Source organism: Xyrauchen texanus, chromosome 2, assembly GCF_025860055.1.
Source record: "Xyrauchen texanus isolate HMW12.3.18 chromosome 2, RBS_HiC_50CHRs, whole genome shotgun sequence".
NCBI classification, from domain to species: Eukaryota; Metazoa; Chordata; class Actinopteri; order Cypriniformes; family Catostomidae; genus Xyrauchen; species Xyrauchen texanus.
Window position 1 is genome coordinate 13,984,609 of NC_068277.1, and position 16,243 is coordinate 14,000,851.

General features: G+C 36.8%; 1 protein-coding gene across 1 annotated transcript in view; it reads right to left on the bottom strand.

Moving 5' to 3' along the window:
• The window catches only part of LOC127658449 (elongation factor-like GTPase 1), a 150,978-nt gene that overhangs the window by 26,094 nt on the left and 108,641 nt on the right, over positions 1-16,243 (bottom strand). The window contains exons 17-18 of the mRNA XM_052147760.1: positions 15,132-15,279; positions 4,304-5,265 (exon numbers count right to left, since the gene is read on the bottom strand). Of these exons, the coding sequence (XP_052003720.1) occupies positions 4,304-5,265; positions 15,132-15,279 (1,110 nt within the window). The remainder of the gene's footprint in view (positions 1-4,303; positions 5,266-15,131; positions 15,280-16,243) is intronic.

A 16,243-nucleotide genomic window follows, 5' to 3' on the forward strand; every position in this document is an offset into this window, starting at 1 on the left:
AACAATAAAATACAACAAAAGTGTAGAATATGGCCCCTTTAAATAACATTATAAACTGGCAAGTAGAAAAAATACAATCATTGCAATAAAAAATAAAAACAGACTATGACCGATTCATGTGACATGTCTGAGACATATAAGACATTTATCTGGTCTAGAATAGTCTGTTACACATACAACTGGATATCAACAGAGTGACCTTGTTATCTGAATATAAAAAAACATCCTGCCAGTGAAAATTTAAGCTTTTATATTTTATATTCAGAGCCATTATCTCCACTAAAACACTCCAGCTGCTCTCCCAAACACTTCCACTCATTGTATATACGGAAATGAAAAGCCTGCGGTTCAAGTATAGATTTTGAACTTTTTTCTTGGGTATACAAAAGCAACAAGCAGCAATCGGGAAGGTAATTAGCACCATTTGTTAAAATATTTATGTATGGTATATTCTCCCCTTTAGCCCAAAAACCTCTTTGAAGAGGTTTCTGGTTCTCTTGGGGCAGGATTCCCTCACCCAATCAACCAGGTTAATTTCACACAGAAGTGTTGCCTAGACAATTTCGCTTTTGTTTTGGAAACTGGGGCTATGACATCACATCGTTACATGGCTGTTTCACATCAGCTTTCAATTATGGAACAGGGAGAACTATTTCCTTTTTGCACGGTATATGGACTTTTTTCCTCCATGTGAGAGACTGTGGATCTGTTTAAGATTGGCAGATTGTCATGTTATTTATTGATTGGAAATGTTTAAGCGGCCGTTAACATCTGTTTGCAGGCTTCATTAGTTCATCAATCAAAATGTATGTTTGAGCCATAGTCCAAATCCAATCCAACACCAGAGTAGGATGAGTTCGAGTTAAGACCGAGACCAGAAGAGGGTCGAGACTAGTTTAAAGACTAAGTTTAAGACAAGAGTTTTTTATGAATGTATTAAATGTATAGTTTAAAGAACTATTGACTCAAGGCTCATATATCAAATAAACCTCATATATAATTTTCTTAAGCTTATGTTGGTTAAACAATATTACCAGTTGAAAATACAAATTGGACGTAAAAACGCATCCTAGGTTAAGTGAACAAATTGGTACTACAACTACGACATGACAGTGTTAACATAATGTCAGTAAAAAAAACTTAAATGAAAGTTTCAAAGTGCCTACGTGGCTTAGCATGGCAATACAAACTACCAGCTTCTGTACTGGCTACTATTATATTCCATTCAATTCAAGTAAACATTTCTGCTTTACAAAATAAAGTATTACTGTACTATAACTAAAATGGGCCTGAAAACCAAATAATAATTATTAAATATGAAAATGTTTGTGCAGAAAGTGAATATAAACATTCACATTCAATTTGATAACAATTTCCTCAATTGCACTAAATATTTCATTCATTGTAAGTCAAGCAAGCATTTCTGTTTACTTTTTTTGCCTGCAAGATTTCATCTCGGGGTACACAAAGAAACTGTTATTTTTTCTTTCCCAGAAACAATTCAATTCTGTTGACACTGAGAGAAGTATTTTTAAATTTTCTTCAGTATGTGTAGCATACATGTAACTTATGGTTAAAGTATTTCTAAAAGACTAGAGGCTGTTTAGACCATTGCAGTGCAACAAACCCAGATAACAAATTCATCTCTGTGACGTCTGTTTAAGATCTTTTCATCTGGAAAGCATCTAAAATCTGCTAAACATCTGAAGAAGATCAGATTTACAATAATTCTAAATCATAAACGTCTCAAAGACATATGCTGAATGTCTTATTGACATCCGATTCATACTTATTGATATACGTCTAATAGATGTATTGCAGATGAGCAAGTATTATAAAATAGATGTCTTCCAGATGTAAACACACACATCAAATAGACATCTGGGTGATGAACGTGTGCTATCAGAGAATAGAGTATAACACATTTTTAACAGTTGATGTTCTTTTTAACTTGACAAAATATTTTCTTTTAAATGTGGCGCTCCTGTATGAGATGCCAAAAACACAGCGATACGTAATGCAGTGGTCAAAGACATTGTTTAGCATGTAGAAAAACAACTGAAAAACAGCATGTTTGGAACCGAAAGAATTTGGTGTGAACAGCCCCTTATTAACAAGAATCAGCACAAATGGAAGTTTCCCAAAGTTACCTCTCAAAACGCAGTCTCTTGTTCACTGTAGGTAAATATCCACTTTATCCAAGATTGGTTTGTTTTCCGTTTTCTAAAATATCCCGATACAGTTTTAATGAATGAGAAGATATTGCAAATTATTAAGAGGCAGCAGTCCGAACTAATCGGGCTGAACAGCCAATCGATTCAGGCCTTTTTGATAACCGGTGTGGCCAATTTCGCTGAAACGGACCGACTCAATAGAATGATTTATTTGTGAATTGGGCAGCACTAGTTCTGATTTTACGCAGCAGGCAGAAATGCGGGACAAACATCAAGATCTCTGATATTGTCAGTCAAAAATGTTGGTCAGATAAGCTTTAAGACTTGTGTGTTTGGATTCATCTGTGGCGGACATCCTTTTCCAACTGCCCTACCAAAACAAACAGCAGCCGAGCCATCCTCACCAACTAAAACACACACACACACACACACACACACACACACACACACACACACACACACACACACACACACACACACACACACACACACACACACACACACACACACACACACACACACACACACACAGAGAATACATGGAAGTGACAAGGGAGGAAACTCGGTCTGTATATATTACAGTTCGGCCCCAGAGACCATTGACATGTTCACACTGTAGACGAACGTGAAGCTCTCAAAATAATACTTGATGACAGACATCTATAGAAGGTTATGACCTCTGTACATCTGGGCCATTAGCAGTTACCTCTTTGCTGCTATGTTGCAAAAAACTGTTATAGATCACAGATAAAGGGACACATCATGGAAAACTAAATTTCTCTTGCTCTTAAAACAGGTTGATGTCTCTGTAGACATACTCCAACATTCACAATGGACATTCACTACATTCTGAGCAGATTATTATGTAAAACTAACCTGCAATCAGAAATAATGTATTATATCATAACTATAAGGACATTACTGAATCATTGAAAACCCTGGTAATACATACTCCTTTATTAAGGTGGCCCCAAACTTTTGTTTTGGTTAAAGCTTTAATTGAGGGGTCAGACAAAAGCAACAAGCATCAATTGGGAAGGTAATTAGCACCATTTGTTAAAATATGTATGTATTTTCTCCCCTTTGGTCCTGATCATTGGTTTTCTCAGAGGTTTTGGGTTCTCTTGGGGCAGGTTTCCCTTACCAAATTGGTTTGTTTTACGTTTTCTAAAATATCCCAATGCTGTTTTAATGAGTGAGAAGATATTGCAAATTATTCAGTGAGATAGCAGTTAGAATCGGAATGAACGGCCAATCAATTCAGGCCTTTTTGCTAACCTGTGTGGCCAATTCACTGAAAAGAACCATCTCAACAGAATGATTTATGAACTGGGCATCACTAGTTCTGATTCTACGCAGCAGGCTAAAATGCGGGACAAACGTCAAGGTCTCTGATATTGTCAGAAAAAATGTTGGTCAGATAAGTCAAAGCTTTCACTGTGTACATTTTTCACTTTTGCAAAGGTACTCAAATGGATTAGTGGTTAAGTCCGAGTCCAAACTTGTTCTAGTTCAAGTCAAGACCGAGTCTAATTGATCACGAGTCCATGACAAGACCAAAACGACGAAAATATGATATCCAATTGGAAATATCCAATAACCTGTAGTTTATGTCACAGTTGTGATCCATGATTCACTACTTGCTATTTGTAGTCAGTTGCACGTGGTATTATGCAGAGAAACATTCTCATTCTAGAGAGCATTTCATTGGACAAATATTTGTAGCTCATTTTTGACCGTCAAAGACTACTCCTAAAAGTTGAAAAAATTTACTTTTAGAGCAGGGTTTTATTCTCTCCCATTCATGTACTTCAAAATATATTTTGCAATTAAGTTAACATAGCCTATACAACTAATATAATGCAATGAAACAGAGAAGATTTAATTGAGGAGCTTTTTAAACAAAACTGTTATCCTTCAATCCTTCATGCCAATTGAATAAAACAAGGCAAAAATAAATTCGTTAATTTCTGACCCTGGTTTATTCAAATACTTGTTGGGGCCACTGTATAGATGGCCTAAAAGCTAACAGAAATGGACTCAAAGCTAAAAAAAACTTTATGAAAGTTTGTGGCTTTAAAGGTTCTGAATTAGGTAAATCAAGTATTTGTTAATAAGTTTCTGCTTACCTAGGACCTCGGCAGTGGCCATGATCTCGCAGGTGTACATAGCAGCCATTAGCCGTTGAGGCTTGGCTTGGAAGGCATATCGGCAGGCCTCTTTCACAGAAGCAATGAGTTGGCCTGAGTATGGCCCGTAACAGTCCACTGAACTCCCCATGGCTTCTACTCTGCTCCTGCTTCGGTTAGAGCATGTGGTTGACATGTCTGTCTCGTGCACATCTTGAAGTTCAGAACTTAAACTTTGGTTGTCATTACTTGTCTCTGCACATTGAGAAAGAGGTATAGATAACTTCATGTCCCAGGTCTCTACCGAGAAGCAGACACCCATCAAAGGTTCTTCACACATTGGGCCAGAGAGTGTGGCCAACTGGAAGCCACTTACAATGCTGTTGTCCAAGTCTCTAATTGTGGTGGCCTCGGATTTCTCTTTCTCCTTCACGCATTTCAGACATTGCCACACAGAAGGTCTTTGGTAGCCCTCAATGTTGTTGAGAAGAACATTTGGCCCACAGCGACGAGGGCCAAATGCCCAGATACGCTCCACTGCGCCCCTCCATTTGTGGCCTTGCAGGTGGCTCTCCAACTTAACCTTAAAGTCCTGAATGTTCTCCACAATTTTCTGGTTGATGTCCAGAGTCTTGCCCTCCCAGGCAAACAGGCTTAACTGCACCATTGTACGAATTAGCTCTACGTTGTCCTCCAGAAGGCGGGTGACATCCTCTGGAAGAGGGATAGCCCGCACCCCAACCGTGGCCATCTTGTTAGGGGTGGTGAGCATGACCAGACCGGTGGAATCCACCTGGACGCCTTCAGGGTTCTTGGTTTGTTCCTCCTTTACCTGGTGAATCACAGCAACCTTCTGTTGCTTACCAAGCTCCTCGTTCACCATGTCTAATGTGGGTGGTCGGACCACAGTCTCACGGAATGGTATGATTGGTTTGGAAGCACTGATCTCAATTTTAGCAAACCTAAAGGAACAAGAGGAAATTAGCTTTATGTAAATACCAAAAAGAGAATGTCAAAATTACTTATTGCAAAAGTTTGTAATTCTTTACCAAGTTGATAAAGAAAAATATAAAAATACCACTCTTTATACCGTAAAAGTGAGTACCATCTCAATTTGTTATCCGAGGTCTGTCTGACTGACAGGGTCTTCTGTATGCATGCTCTGTGAAGAGCATTTGCTCGTGGAAAGGTCATAGGCAATTCTTGGTCAAAATGTCCGTCTTAGCGAGACATTAATGTAAACACAGACAGTTTGTCTTAAGTGTATGTAAACAAGTAGGGAATAATATCAGATTAGTGTCAAATATCGGATCTGTGCAATAGGTCACAGTAACTGAAGCCAAATATGATTGGTGCTGTCTATTATGGCATTAATACTGATGAAATAACAATACTGACAAGAAAATGAGAAAACCACTTGTTGCCCCAGATTTTTTCTTCTTCATTACTGACTGTTTACTTAGATAGTTACCTTGCTTTATGTTTACTTAATTGAAAGTACTTGAAGGCTACATGCCATTGATTTAATTTTATTTGTTATTTTATTTTTAAATAAGCATTTTGTTCAATAGCACATTAGTCTTTCACCCTGTTTACACAAGGCGTGTCCTGTTGACGCGACACAAAGGCTTGAGGCTGTCTACACTGGACGTGTCGACTTGAACATTCAAATCTGTTTATTTGTGTTGTTGGCAGTAATAGCCAACAAAAATGTACGCTTACGGTGTAGACAGCATAATTGATTTTAATGGGTTCTGTTGCTTTTAACGTGTGATACTAGCATCCCGTTTAGACAGGGTGTTTGCTGTATTACCACAATATTGAGAATTGAAATATGGAATTGGAAAAAAAACAAACAAACTGTAATGTCTTTCACCTTGTAATGCCTGTTAATTATGCAGTTTTATATCAGGACACACCGTTATTCCTTATTTTTCAAAGCAACAAGGATAACAGAAAATACATTTATTGCTGACGTTCAGCCAACAGTAAGAGCCAAGCTCTGATTCTTTAGCAAGTCATTATGGAATAGTAAAATCTAATTTACAATGACCTATTCATGAGGAAAATATTCAAATATACATTATTCTCTTTCTGTCTATGCAAGGAAATATAACCTTACCAAGACAACCAAACATACAAACACTATGCCGGTTGGTGCATCACACTGACATCTAAAAAAATTATTTAAAGTACATTGGAAGAGGTCCATACAAGGTTATATAATATGTGTTACGTTTGTATGTATGTAGGTAAGCATAATGCATATCTTGATATATGATAATGGCAAAAATCTAATATGGGACCTAAGCACTCTGGGGCATTGGTTAATGCTGACAGTTAGCCACTCAGGTCTCAAGGGTCACTAGGCTTTTTAAGTGGAGCAGATGGTTGACATGATTGCTGTCTTCTTAGAGACAACACAGAGACTTCCATTAATCCAGTTAGACCCAGACAGCCATGGAACAGTTTGGGAAGCAGATAATCCAGTGTAAGATGTTTACTAGAAGCCTCCTGAGAGAGCAGAGATGAGCTGACAGTGTGACTAGGCAGGCTATTCTGTCTCACCGCTGACACACGGGTTACCTTTTCACACGGTTACCTTTCTTTGCACGTTCTCTTTTTGCCACCGTCTACCTCTTCAACCCTATTATTTCTTGTTATTTCCAGACCCAAATCACTGTTTATTCCACTGAATTTTTCATTGTGCATTTATCATGTTTATCCTTGTATGTTGCGTCATTATCCAAAACTGCATAATTAACAGGCATTACAAGGTGAAAACTAAATAATTGACAAAAACAACTAAATCTTGCAGCTCAGAATTTCTACATTGGTTGTCATTATGTTAGTATGCAGCATGCTGATAAAAAATTGCATAATTTATAGGCATTTCTATCTGACAACAAAGCACAAAAATTGGCAAAACAACGAAATAATTCCCCAAACAATACATTTCCTTGAATAAAGACAACCATTAACACATCACAGGGCATAACTTCTAGCAAGCTCATGTGAACTGGCAGTTGACCTATTTTCTACTGAGGCTGTGATGTCATCGTCCCGTGACTAAGGGCATGACATGACCTCGTTTTTAATGGCCCGAGGAAAGGCACTGCGTCACTGGTCTGGACAGGCTATTGCTGAACTGCTTTGACATCAGGGTCTGACGAGATATTTTTAAATGTCGCTCAGACTCCAACAGGCTGTGGAGTAAACACTGCTGTCAGTGTGACCTCAGCATCTCCTGACCTCATGGTTGACCCCTCTGCCCCCAACCTAACAGCTCAGGGTCTGATGATTTCTCACCAGTGATTTTCCTCTTATGAGCCACTGATCTTTCTTTCTGACCTGAGGGAACAGATAGTGACCAAATAACACTCCATAAACGAAAACACCAAAACATTGAACTAGGTTTGCTTTAGGACCCAACACAGTACCAATATTGTTTATCATACAAAAGTAAACAAAAATGTCCTTAAAATGTCCTTTTGAATTTGTATTTGAAATGTATTATTATATATTAATATATGAACTACATAAGCCCAACAATATGCAAAAAATTGCACAGGCTGAAAAGGAAATATGTACCATTTTGATTTTTAAATGTCGATTGAATTTCAACAGTGATCTCATATTTAGTGTAGTCTATGTCATATTCTCTATTAACTTGCATAGGTTTGTTCATGGTTTTTGAGGATGAGGGCATGTCATCCAACCGGTCCATGTTGGCATCTCAAAGGTGCTAGTCTAATTTGGCTAGCTTCTACCAAGTGAAAGATTGAATTTGCGCAAACTACCATACAGATTGATGGGATGCAAAGTTGATTAGTCAATTTATTTTGGTATCCAAACTATGCACAATTATATGATTAGCTTAAGTTACACTAAACCAAAGTGCTAATCTACAATGTTTTAAAAAATTAAATAGGTTGGTTAGGGTTAAGTGAAATGGCAGTTATTTAAAAGAAAAGGCACCTTTGAATTTGCTTGTGAAGACTTTTCAATAAATGCGCAGCACATGAGGAAGTAAAAATAAATAAATCAGCAACAAGTCTTTTTTCTTCTCACAGGTTGCAGAAAGGATGGGAGTTATTTAGAGAGGCGGCGGCAGATGTGTTGAGGCCAAGAGGACAGTAATTGGAGGACTTCACCTAAGCATTTGGAGGTTGTATTTTTGAGCGAACGTTGCCCCTTACTACACGATAGTGAAAAGTGGGAAGAACTGTTAAAGTCAACATGAAATGTCATTTGCATGCCATTTACTTGTGCAATCTGAAGCATTTCAAATTGAAACAGGATATTGGATAAGAGAAAATTGGGGAAAAAAAGTTATCCATCGTGTATTGATAGATTGTGAAAAGTTGGTGTAACACTAGAATGGTGCCACGTGGTTGGAGGGGAGGCATTGAAAAGTAAGAGGGATTTGTGACGTCAGCTGAAATGAAAAGTCAGAGGTGACGCAAGTTGCTACATTTTGACAAAAGATTATGAGGACAAAATTTTGAGGTTGAGGGCTGAGCATTGCTCAAGAACAGCATTATTATAGCTGTCATTCTCGCTCTAGAGTCATGTGTGAAGTCTTGCGGTCACACATACTGTTTACTGCAGAGCTGGAAATGGAAACTATTGTATAAGGGTGTTTTTTCAACTTCTGGCACTTACAACCCTGTGAATTTATAAAGTCCAGTTAAAACCCTTTTCACACTCTCACTAGTTTATTTAATGTGTCTAATAACAATGACAAACAGTGCATGGACATCCATTACAGAAGGTTTGGGATTTAATTCCTGAAAGTCATGGAAATTTCCACCAACGGTGTCATTTCCACCACATCTCAGATTCTGCATTGTGTCTATTAGATTTCTGTGGTGTGAATAATGATAATGGAAATCACTTTTTTTTAAATGTTTTGAAATAACATGGCCATAGGCTACTTTCATGGCTAAATAAACACAATTCAAAGATAATATTATAGTTTTTCCTAATTTGGCTCCAAAGTATGCTCCTCATTGGGACTTTTGTCGACTTGCTAAACAAGTACAGTAAATTTTGAAAAACTTTATTAGGGGCAAAATAGAAATTGTTTATGTTTATTTCACTCTTTGTTTAGATTTTTATAGTTTTAAATGTAATAATTATTATTTTGTAATGGACTTTCAAAGTTTAATATTGAGTCTGGTACAAGGCTAAAATAATAAAATCTATACATAAAAGGCATTTGACAAGTACCAAACATAAATGATAAAGGCCTGGTAAAACGTTTTCAAGTCCGTTTTAATGTGACTTTCATATAACAAAAAGATTTATTCTGTTTTATTAAAAATTAGCCCCTGGGACATGAAATTGTCCAAAGCTGAAATATCATATATAATCCCAGCATGGCATAAATAAATTGTTTTGATATTGTTCATGCCTATAGACCATTGTTGTCCATGGCTAAATCCGGTCTGCCATGCTCATTGTGCACGATAGCACCAGGAAAATGTAAGAAGAAAATAAAAAACAGTGTCAATTTTGATTTCATGTTGACTTTAACACAAACTATACAGGTATTCATTTAGAAAACCCAATGAATATTTCATTTTGTAAATGCATTTCTACTATCAGTCAGTAGGTCTGAGAGAATATAGGGAGGGAAGAGAGGAGGAAAGAATGAATGAAAGAGAGATGTGCAAGAGAAAGAAAAATAAGTTGATCAAGTTAGTTATTTGTGTAGGAAACAGGAACATTTCTCAATCTATGGGGAGTTTAAGCATGTTTATATCTTATGCATTAGTCTGATCTTTTCCAAACTCTGACAAGGCCACCATTACAGTCAAGCCAAATTACACCTCTGAGAGATCTAACCCCCAATCGAAGGCCGTTAAACACACTTGAGCTGTGAGTGTTTGGGCGAGAAAAAAACCCGACGAGGCTTTCCTTCATGACGACGGAAAACAGCACAAAATAACACAGCTGAAAGATGTGGGCTAATTTACAGGTCCACAGCTCGAGACAGAGCACCAGATGGTGAGAGTGTGAGAGCACATTTGAGTCTCTTTACACCATTACCAGATTTCACAAGCCAGTCACTTTTCTAACAGAGCCAAGTCAGGATCTTTCAATTTAATCTTACATCCACAAAATGTGTCAAATTGTCTCTGGCGTTTGTGTTCATGTGTCTCTTTGTCACTCATTTGTCCCTGTCTCTTTGCTCTCACTCTCGCTTTTAATACTATTTCACATACTCAATTATCAACTGTTTCGTTCTATCAATGAGATGAAGTTTCTTGACACACAGCCAATATTGTACCATAGTAGTGTAGAAAGCACATCAATAGAGATTTTGGTGGGTTTCCAAAAAGGCTGGCAATTTCTTTCTTTTTTTCAAAGCAGAAGAGCTTCACAATTACTAGTCACCTAATTTACATTTAAAATGCATTAACCAATTGCATAAACAGTGCCAAGAGTTATCAAACTTTTCCAAAATAAACAAAGAATACCTTACATTTTACATTTTATTTCTTCAAATAAGAACATCTGAGCATCTCTGATTATTAAAGGAATTGTTTATCCAAAAATGAAAATCCTGTTATTATTTATTTATTGAATGTCTTTCCAAACCTGTATGCTGTTATCTTTTTAGTGTAACAGTGTCTCGGGTAATCCGATAACATGTGGTCAGACCTAAATACAGGTCTAAACAACGTTTTGTGATATGATCACAGAAATCACATACGAATGTGGTCAAAACCGCATGTGACCACATCGCATTTGAGGTGTAAACACTAATCCGTCCTGTATGAGTCCCAGCAGTAAAGCACCACCCTTCACCTGTCAGTCAACCACTGCGCTAAATCAAGAGTTCATAATTTCAAAAAGCAGATATATCCACAATCACGAGAGCTTCACGGATCTTCTTTAGTGCATCTGATATCAACACAGATGACAAGCATGAACACCTGAAGCTCCTTTAATACAGATAATCAACTAAAATAATGGATAATTCTGCTTGAGATGTTGCGTTTGTGCTTAGATAAAATTTCAACTGCATCTCAGAGAAACAGTGCACCATTTTTCGTGCTTTCTTTGTTGTGCTTAATTACCCTGCAATGACACACTGACATAGTGATTGATGTGTGTCGTCATAAAACGGAGACCCTCCCCTACAAATTCAAACAAAAGTGGTCGCAGGAGACTCATTTAAACGACCAGGTGTAAACAGCCATGCGTCTCACCTGACCACATGTGATCGGATCACCCGAAACACATCTAAATACCAGGTGGAAACGGGGCAAAAGACTTCATAGTTACATATATGTTTACTGGGTAGAGAATACTTGGTAATACAATAGATTTTAGTTTCTTCTCTTCCATTTGATGAATGACAGAAGTATGTAAATCACACGAAAAGTATTAATAAATGTCCTAGTAATATTTCACCTCAAAATCAAAAGAAAAAAACAAAACAAGAAATTGTAGAATAATTGCATATAGAATAAAAAATGCCAATTTTTAGACATTATAAAGACCTTTTATTTTATTTTCTTTTTTTTAAGACTTTTGCATCGGTACATTATTTTAAGAAAATTCTCAATAGCATGCTTTAAGGCAAAAGAAAATAAAAATATACATATAATAATAATTATTATGAGTAATGTAACTGGAAAACAATTATATAGAATATTTAAATTGTAAAGTACAATTATAAGTCATGGTAGTGTTTGTTGCACTGAACTGTATTGTGTATTGTTGTAGAACTTAATGTATGCTAATTTTATTAATAATAACATAAAATCAAGCTGTGTCCGAAATTGTGTACTGTCAGAATATGTACTGCATACGATGAAGGTCATACTTCTCGGCTGGTAAATCAGTCTGTTCTTTTGGTACGCATGTGAGTAGTATGATTACATATCTGATCTTGAATGTATTCATTTTATGCTAAATACAATTTCTTTACATTTTCACCCCTTTGGATTATGGGGTGAAACATAACCCAGACATCTGCTTATTGATATTTAGCCAATTAGAAGTTTTACACGTCCTATGCTATGAAGAAATGGAGAATTCCACTAAATTGCACACACTCAATTGACAAACAAATTGCGTCATTACGTGGCTATCAGGTAACAAACAATAGCTAGTCGTTTTGACAGGCTGTGTTTAAGACCTACTGGCTGACCTAGATTAAGAATTTATATTTAGACATTATTGAAGAAAAGGCCCAGCTAATGATATGCAAGGGCAGATTTGATGGACTAAGCAACTAACACCACACCAACCAATATTTAGCATGTGGTGCTGCTAATTTATTCAGATATGCTGTTTATCCAAGGTAAAACTCAAGGGCGCACCAAATGTTGACTGGTTTCTCTTAAAATTGTAGAAAAACATCTTCAACATACACATTTTGAGCATTTCTTCTGTCAAATAACACAACTCTGGGGTATTTAGGTTGACCTTTCTGACTTAAGCCCATCAGAACAAAATCTTTCAAAATACTGTGAAAATGCACAAGCTTGATTGTAATTTAAGACTGTAATGTGCTATTCTTGAAAGATTTTTAACTGTAGACATACTATATGGTGCTTATTACATACTAAGTGAGGAATAAATGTACAGTCAGACATTATTTCAAAATAAATAAATGGACATTAAATATTAATTTGAGCTGAAATTATTTTATCATGTTTGAAAACAAAAAAAAAGAGACTGCGGAGTGATACGAAACACATGAAACTAGCACAGAGAAATATTTGACAGAAAAATGTCGCTATTGACAAGTATAAAGTATCTTAGAGAGCCGTGCGATAAATCTTTGGAGTTGTTTTGCTCAAATTCACAATTTCACAGCCCTAAAACCCTCCAAACAAAAACTGTGGTGCTTGTCTGCACCATTAATTATTTGATGAGCCAGTTTGAGTTGAGAGCGAGTTAAAGAGGCACAAATTAGTTTAAGCCTAAGTTTTAGTCTAAGCACATAACTGGTAAACTGTTAATCAGAAGGACACTGGTTCGAACCCCACCATTGTGTCCTTGAACCTTGACTTAACTCCAGGTTGCTCCAGGGGGATTGTCCCTGTAATAAGTGCTCTGTAAGTCGCTTTGGATTATTTGATGAGCCAGTTTGAGTCTGCCAAATGCGTAAATATAAATAAATGCAATAATACAAGGAGCTCAATGCTCATAGACTGACATCAAAAGGTATTTATCTGAGAGCACAACAGTGAAAGGGAGAGGAAAGATGCATGAGAGATATAGGGAGTAAAAGACATTGTAAAAGGCAAAATGGTGAAAGTGGGGGATGAGAAGAAGCTTGTTACCGTCCAACATAATATAGAGATCTGATAATGCAAGAATGACATTTATACACATGAAGTGCTAAAACTTACTAAAATATGCACATCTTAACGTCAACAAGAAATCAAAATGGACACTATATACTTCACTAATTACTACACAATATGGAAATAAAATGGGATGATTCATGTCGAGTTAAAAGACATCATTCTAGAGAAATCACAAAACAAAATTCAAAGAAATGGGTTCCCGCTGATAATATACACCTGATATACAGCATCAGTTTTGGTTTATTAAAGCTGAAGTATGTGATTCTTGCGACACTAGTGCCACTGATTTTTTTGCAAAACAAAAATTGCAAAATAAACTGTCAAAACAGCTTTCTGAATGTCTCTCTCATCTGCTGTTGTTCAAACAGTCAGATAAATCCTGCCCTCAATACATGCCATTGGTTGAATAAAGTTGTTGGGGTAGGTCTAAACGGGTCACTTAAAACAAATAGAGGAATTTTCATAGTGCCAAAAAGACACATTGTTTACAGTTTTCAAGAAAGTACATCTATGAATGGCTTTCTTGTAGTTGCCTCTGCATATTAAACTGGGATAGAAAAAGTATTTTAACACTTAAATGATAGTTGTGGGTGAGAAACAGATCAACATTAAAATCTCCACTTTTGCATTCTTTGGATTTTGGCATGCATATCGCCATTTAGTGGCCAGGGAGGAGAATTTATAGTAAAAAAAGGACATAAGTATTGATATGTTTCTCACCAACACCTATCATATTAATTCTGAAAATATGGATTTAACCACTGGAGTCGTAGGGATTACTTTTATGCTGCCTTTATATGCTTTTTGGACCATCAAAGTTCCGGCCACCATTCACTTGCATTGTATGGAGCTACAGAACTGAGATATTCTTATAAAAATCTTTGTTTGGGTTCTGCAAAAGAAAGAAAGTCATACACATCTGGGATGGCATGAGGGTGAATAAATGATGAAATAATTTTCATTTTTGGGTGAACTATCCCTTTAAGGCAGATTACAACCTGGAACTCATCCATATACTTAAAACAAACACCTTACCCTTAGACCAAAAAATTTATAATTCAACACTGGATTCATCCACTGGCCAACAAAGTCCCTGGACAGACAGCGGCAGATGTTGGTATAAAGTTATCAAATTAAATAAGTAACCAGTTTGTTGGAGTTCTTGAATTGGTCAGAAATTATAATTGAACCCTTAAATATCTCTGTAATAAGAACTTGGTCAAAAAATTAATAACATATAAATAAAATGATCTAAATGTGCTATTGAAATAGTTTAAATTATTGTCAGACATTTATAAACAATATGTTATTGTTTATGTTTTAGTTTTTACTTAGAAGTGAGCACATGCACCACTGCAAATCTGATCTCCTAGATCACACTGACTATTTCTCAAAACATAAAAATATAATGTTAAATTATTTTATTATAACCTAATTCATATTCTAAGCCATTCAATGATCACAACCAGCATGTGTGTGCACCGCCCACTCACCTTTCTCTCAAGTCATCAAGGCAGCGTTGTAGGTGCATTTCCCCTGCAGTGACCAGAACATGTTCACCTGTTTCCTGAATCAACACCTCTGCACATGGGTCTGCCTGGTTCAACAGCCTCATACCTCGCACCAGCTTCGGCATATCACCTACACACACACACACACACACACACACACACACAGACACAGACACAGACACACACACACACACACAAAGCTGCAGTGTTAACATTTCAATGTGAATTGTTTTGTGATCCTATCAAAACATAATGCAGGCTTTACTATAAGGCTGTTAGTCAAGGCTGTACTAAGAGCAGTTACGTTACAACTATGACAGCACTGCTAATGAGTTTGTATTTGCTGGCAACTACTGCCTGCATTGGCCTCTACTGACCTAAAGGCAAGCTGGAATTATGATTATAAAACCTTGTCCCCTGAAACAGGGACAGTTATCACCTCCACAATGAGACCTTGTGTAAGACTGTGTGTGTCCACACAAGAGAGGTCAGGCAGTTCCTTGGTGTGCTAAACTGGGAAACATTTAGCTTCCTAATTTTTGATGTGCTCTTTGACTAATGTGTCCCATATGAATGAGTGTGATGCTTTTAGGATGAAAGGTTTTCCATGCCATCTGTGACACTACTAATGAGAATGACAACACCGCATATGTAAACCTTGAGAAATCATGATTAAAACATCTATTTACACCATCTTTGCACCATAGAGACAGTGGAGTGTAAGGCCAACCATTCAATCTTTCATATTATTTTAGCCCCTTTATTATGGTAAGTCATTGGCTCCATTCCAAAACCTAGTGAGATGCAAACGCAGGCATCATAGGCAATGCAAAGGCTTTCCTCGTTTTAGCCAAATTCATGGCAAAATAGCATGCTTGCCATCTCTGCTGAAAAAACAAAACAACATCTGAATAGGTTTAAGCTAGTCTTAGCTAGTTTAAGTTGGTCATGCAGCTTGGCCAAGCTGGTTTTCAGCTGGTTTAGCTGAAAGGCCAGCGGTTAAGTGCCTCAAACACCTCTAAAACCAGCCAACTGACCAGCCTGAGCGACCAGCTAAAACCTGAAAAAAATAAATAAATAAAAATCCAATATGG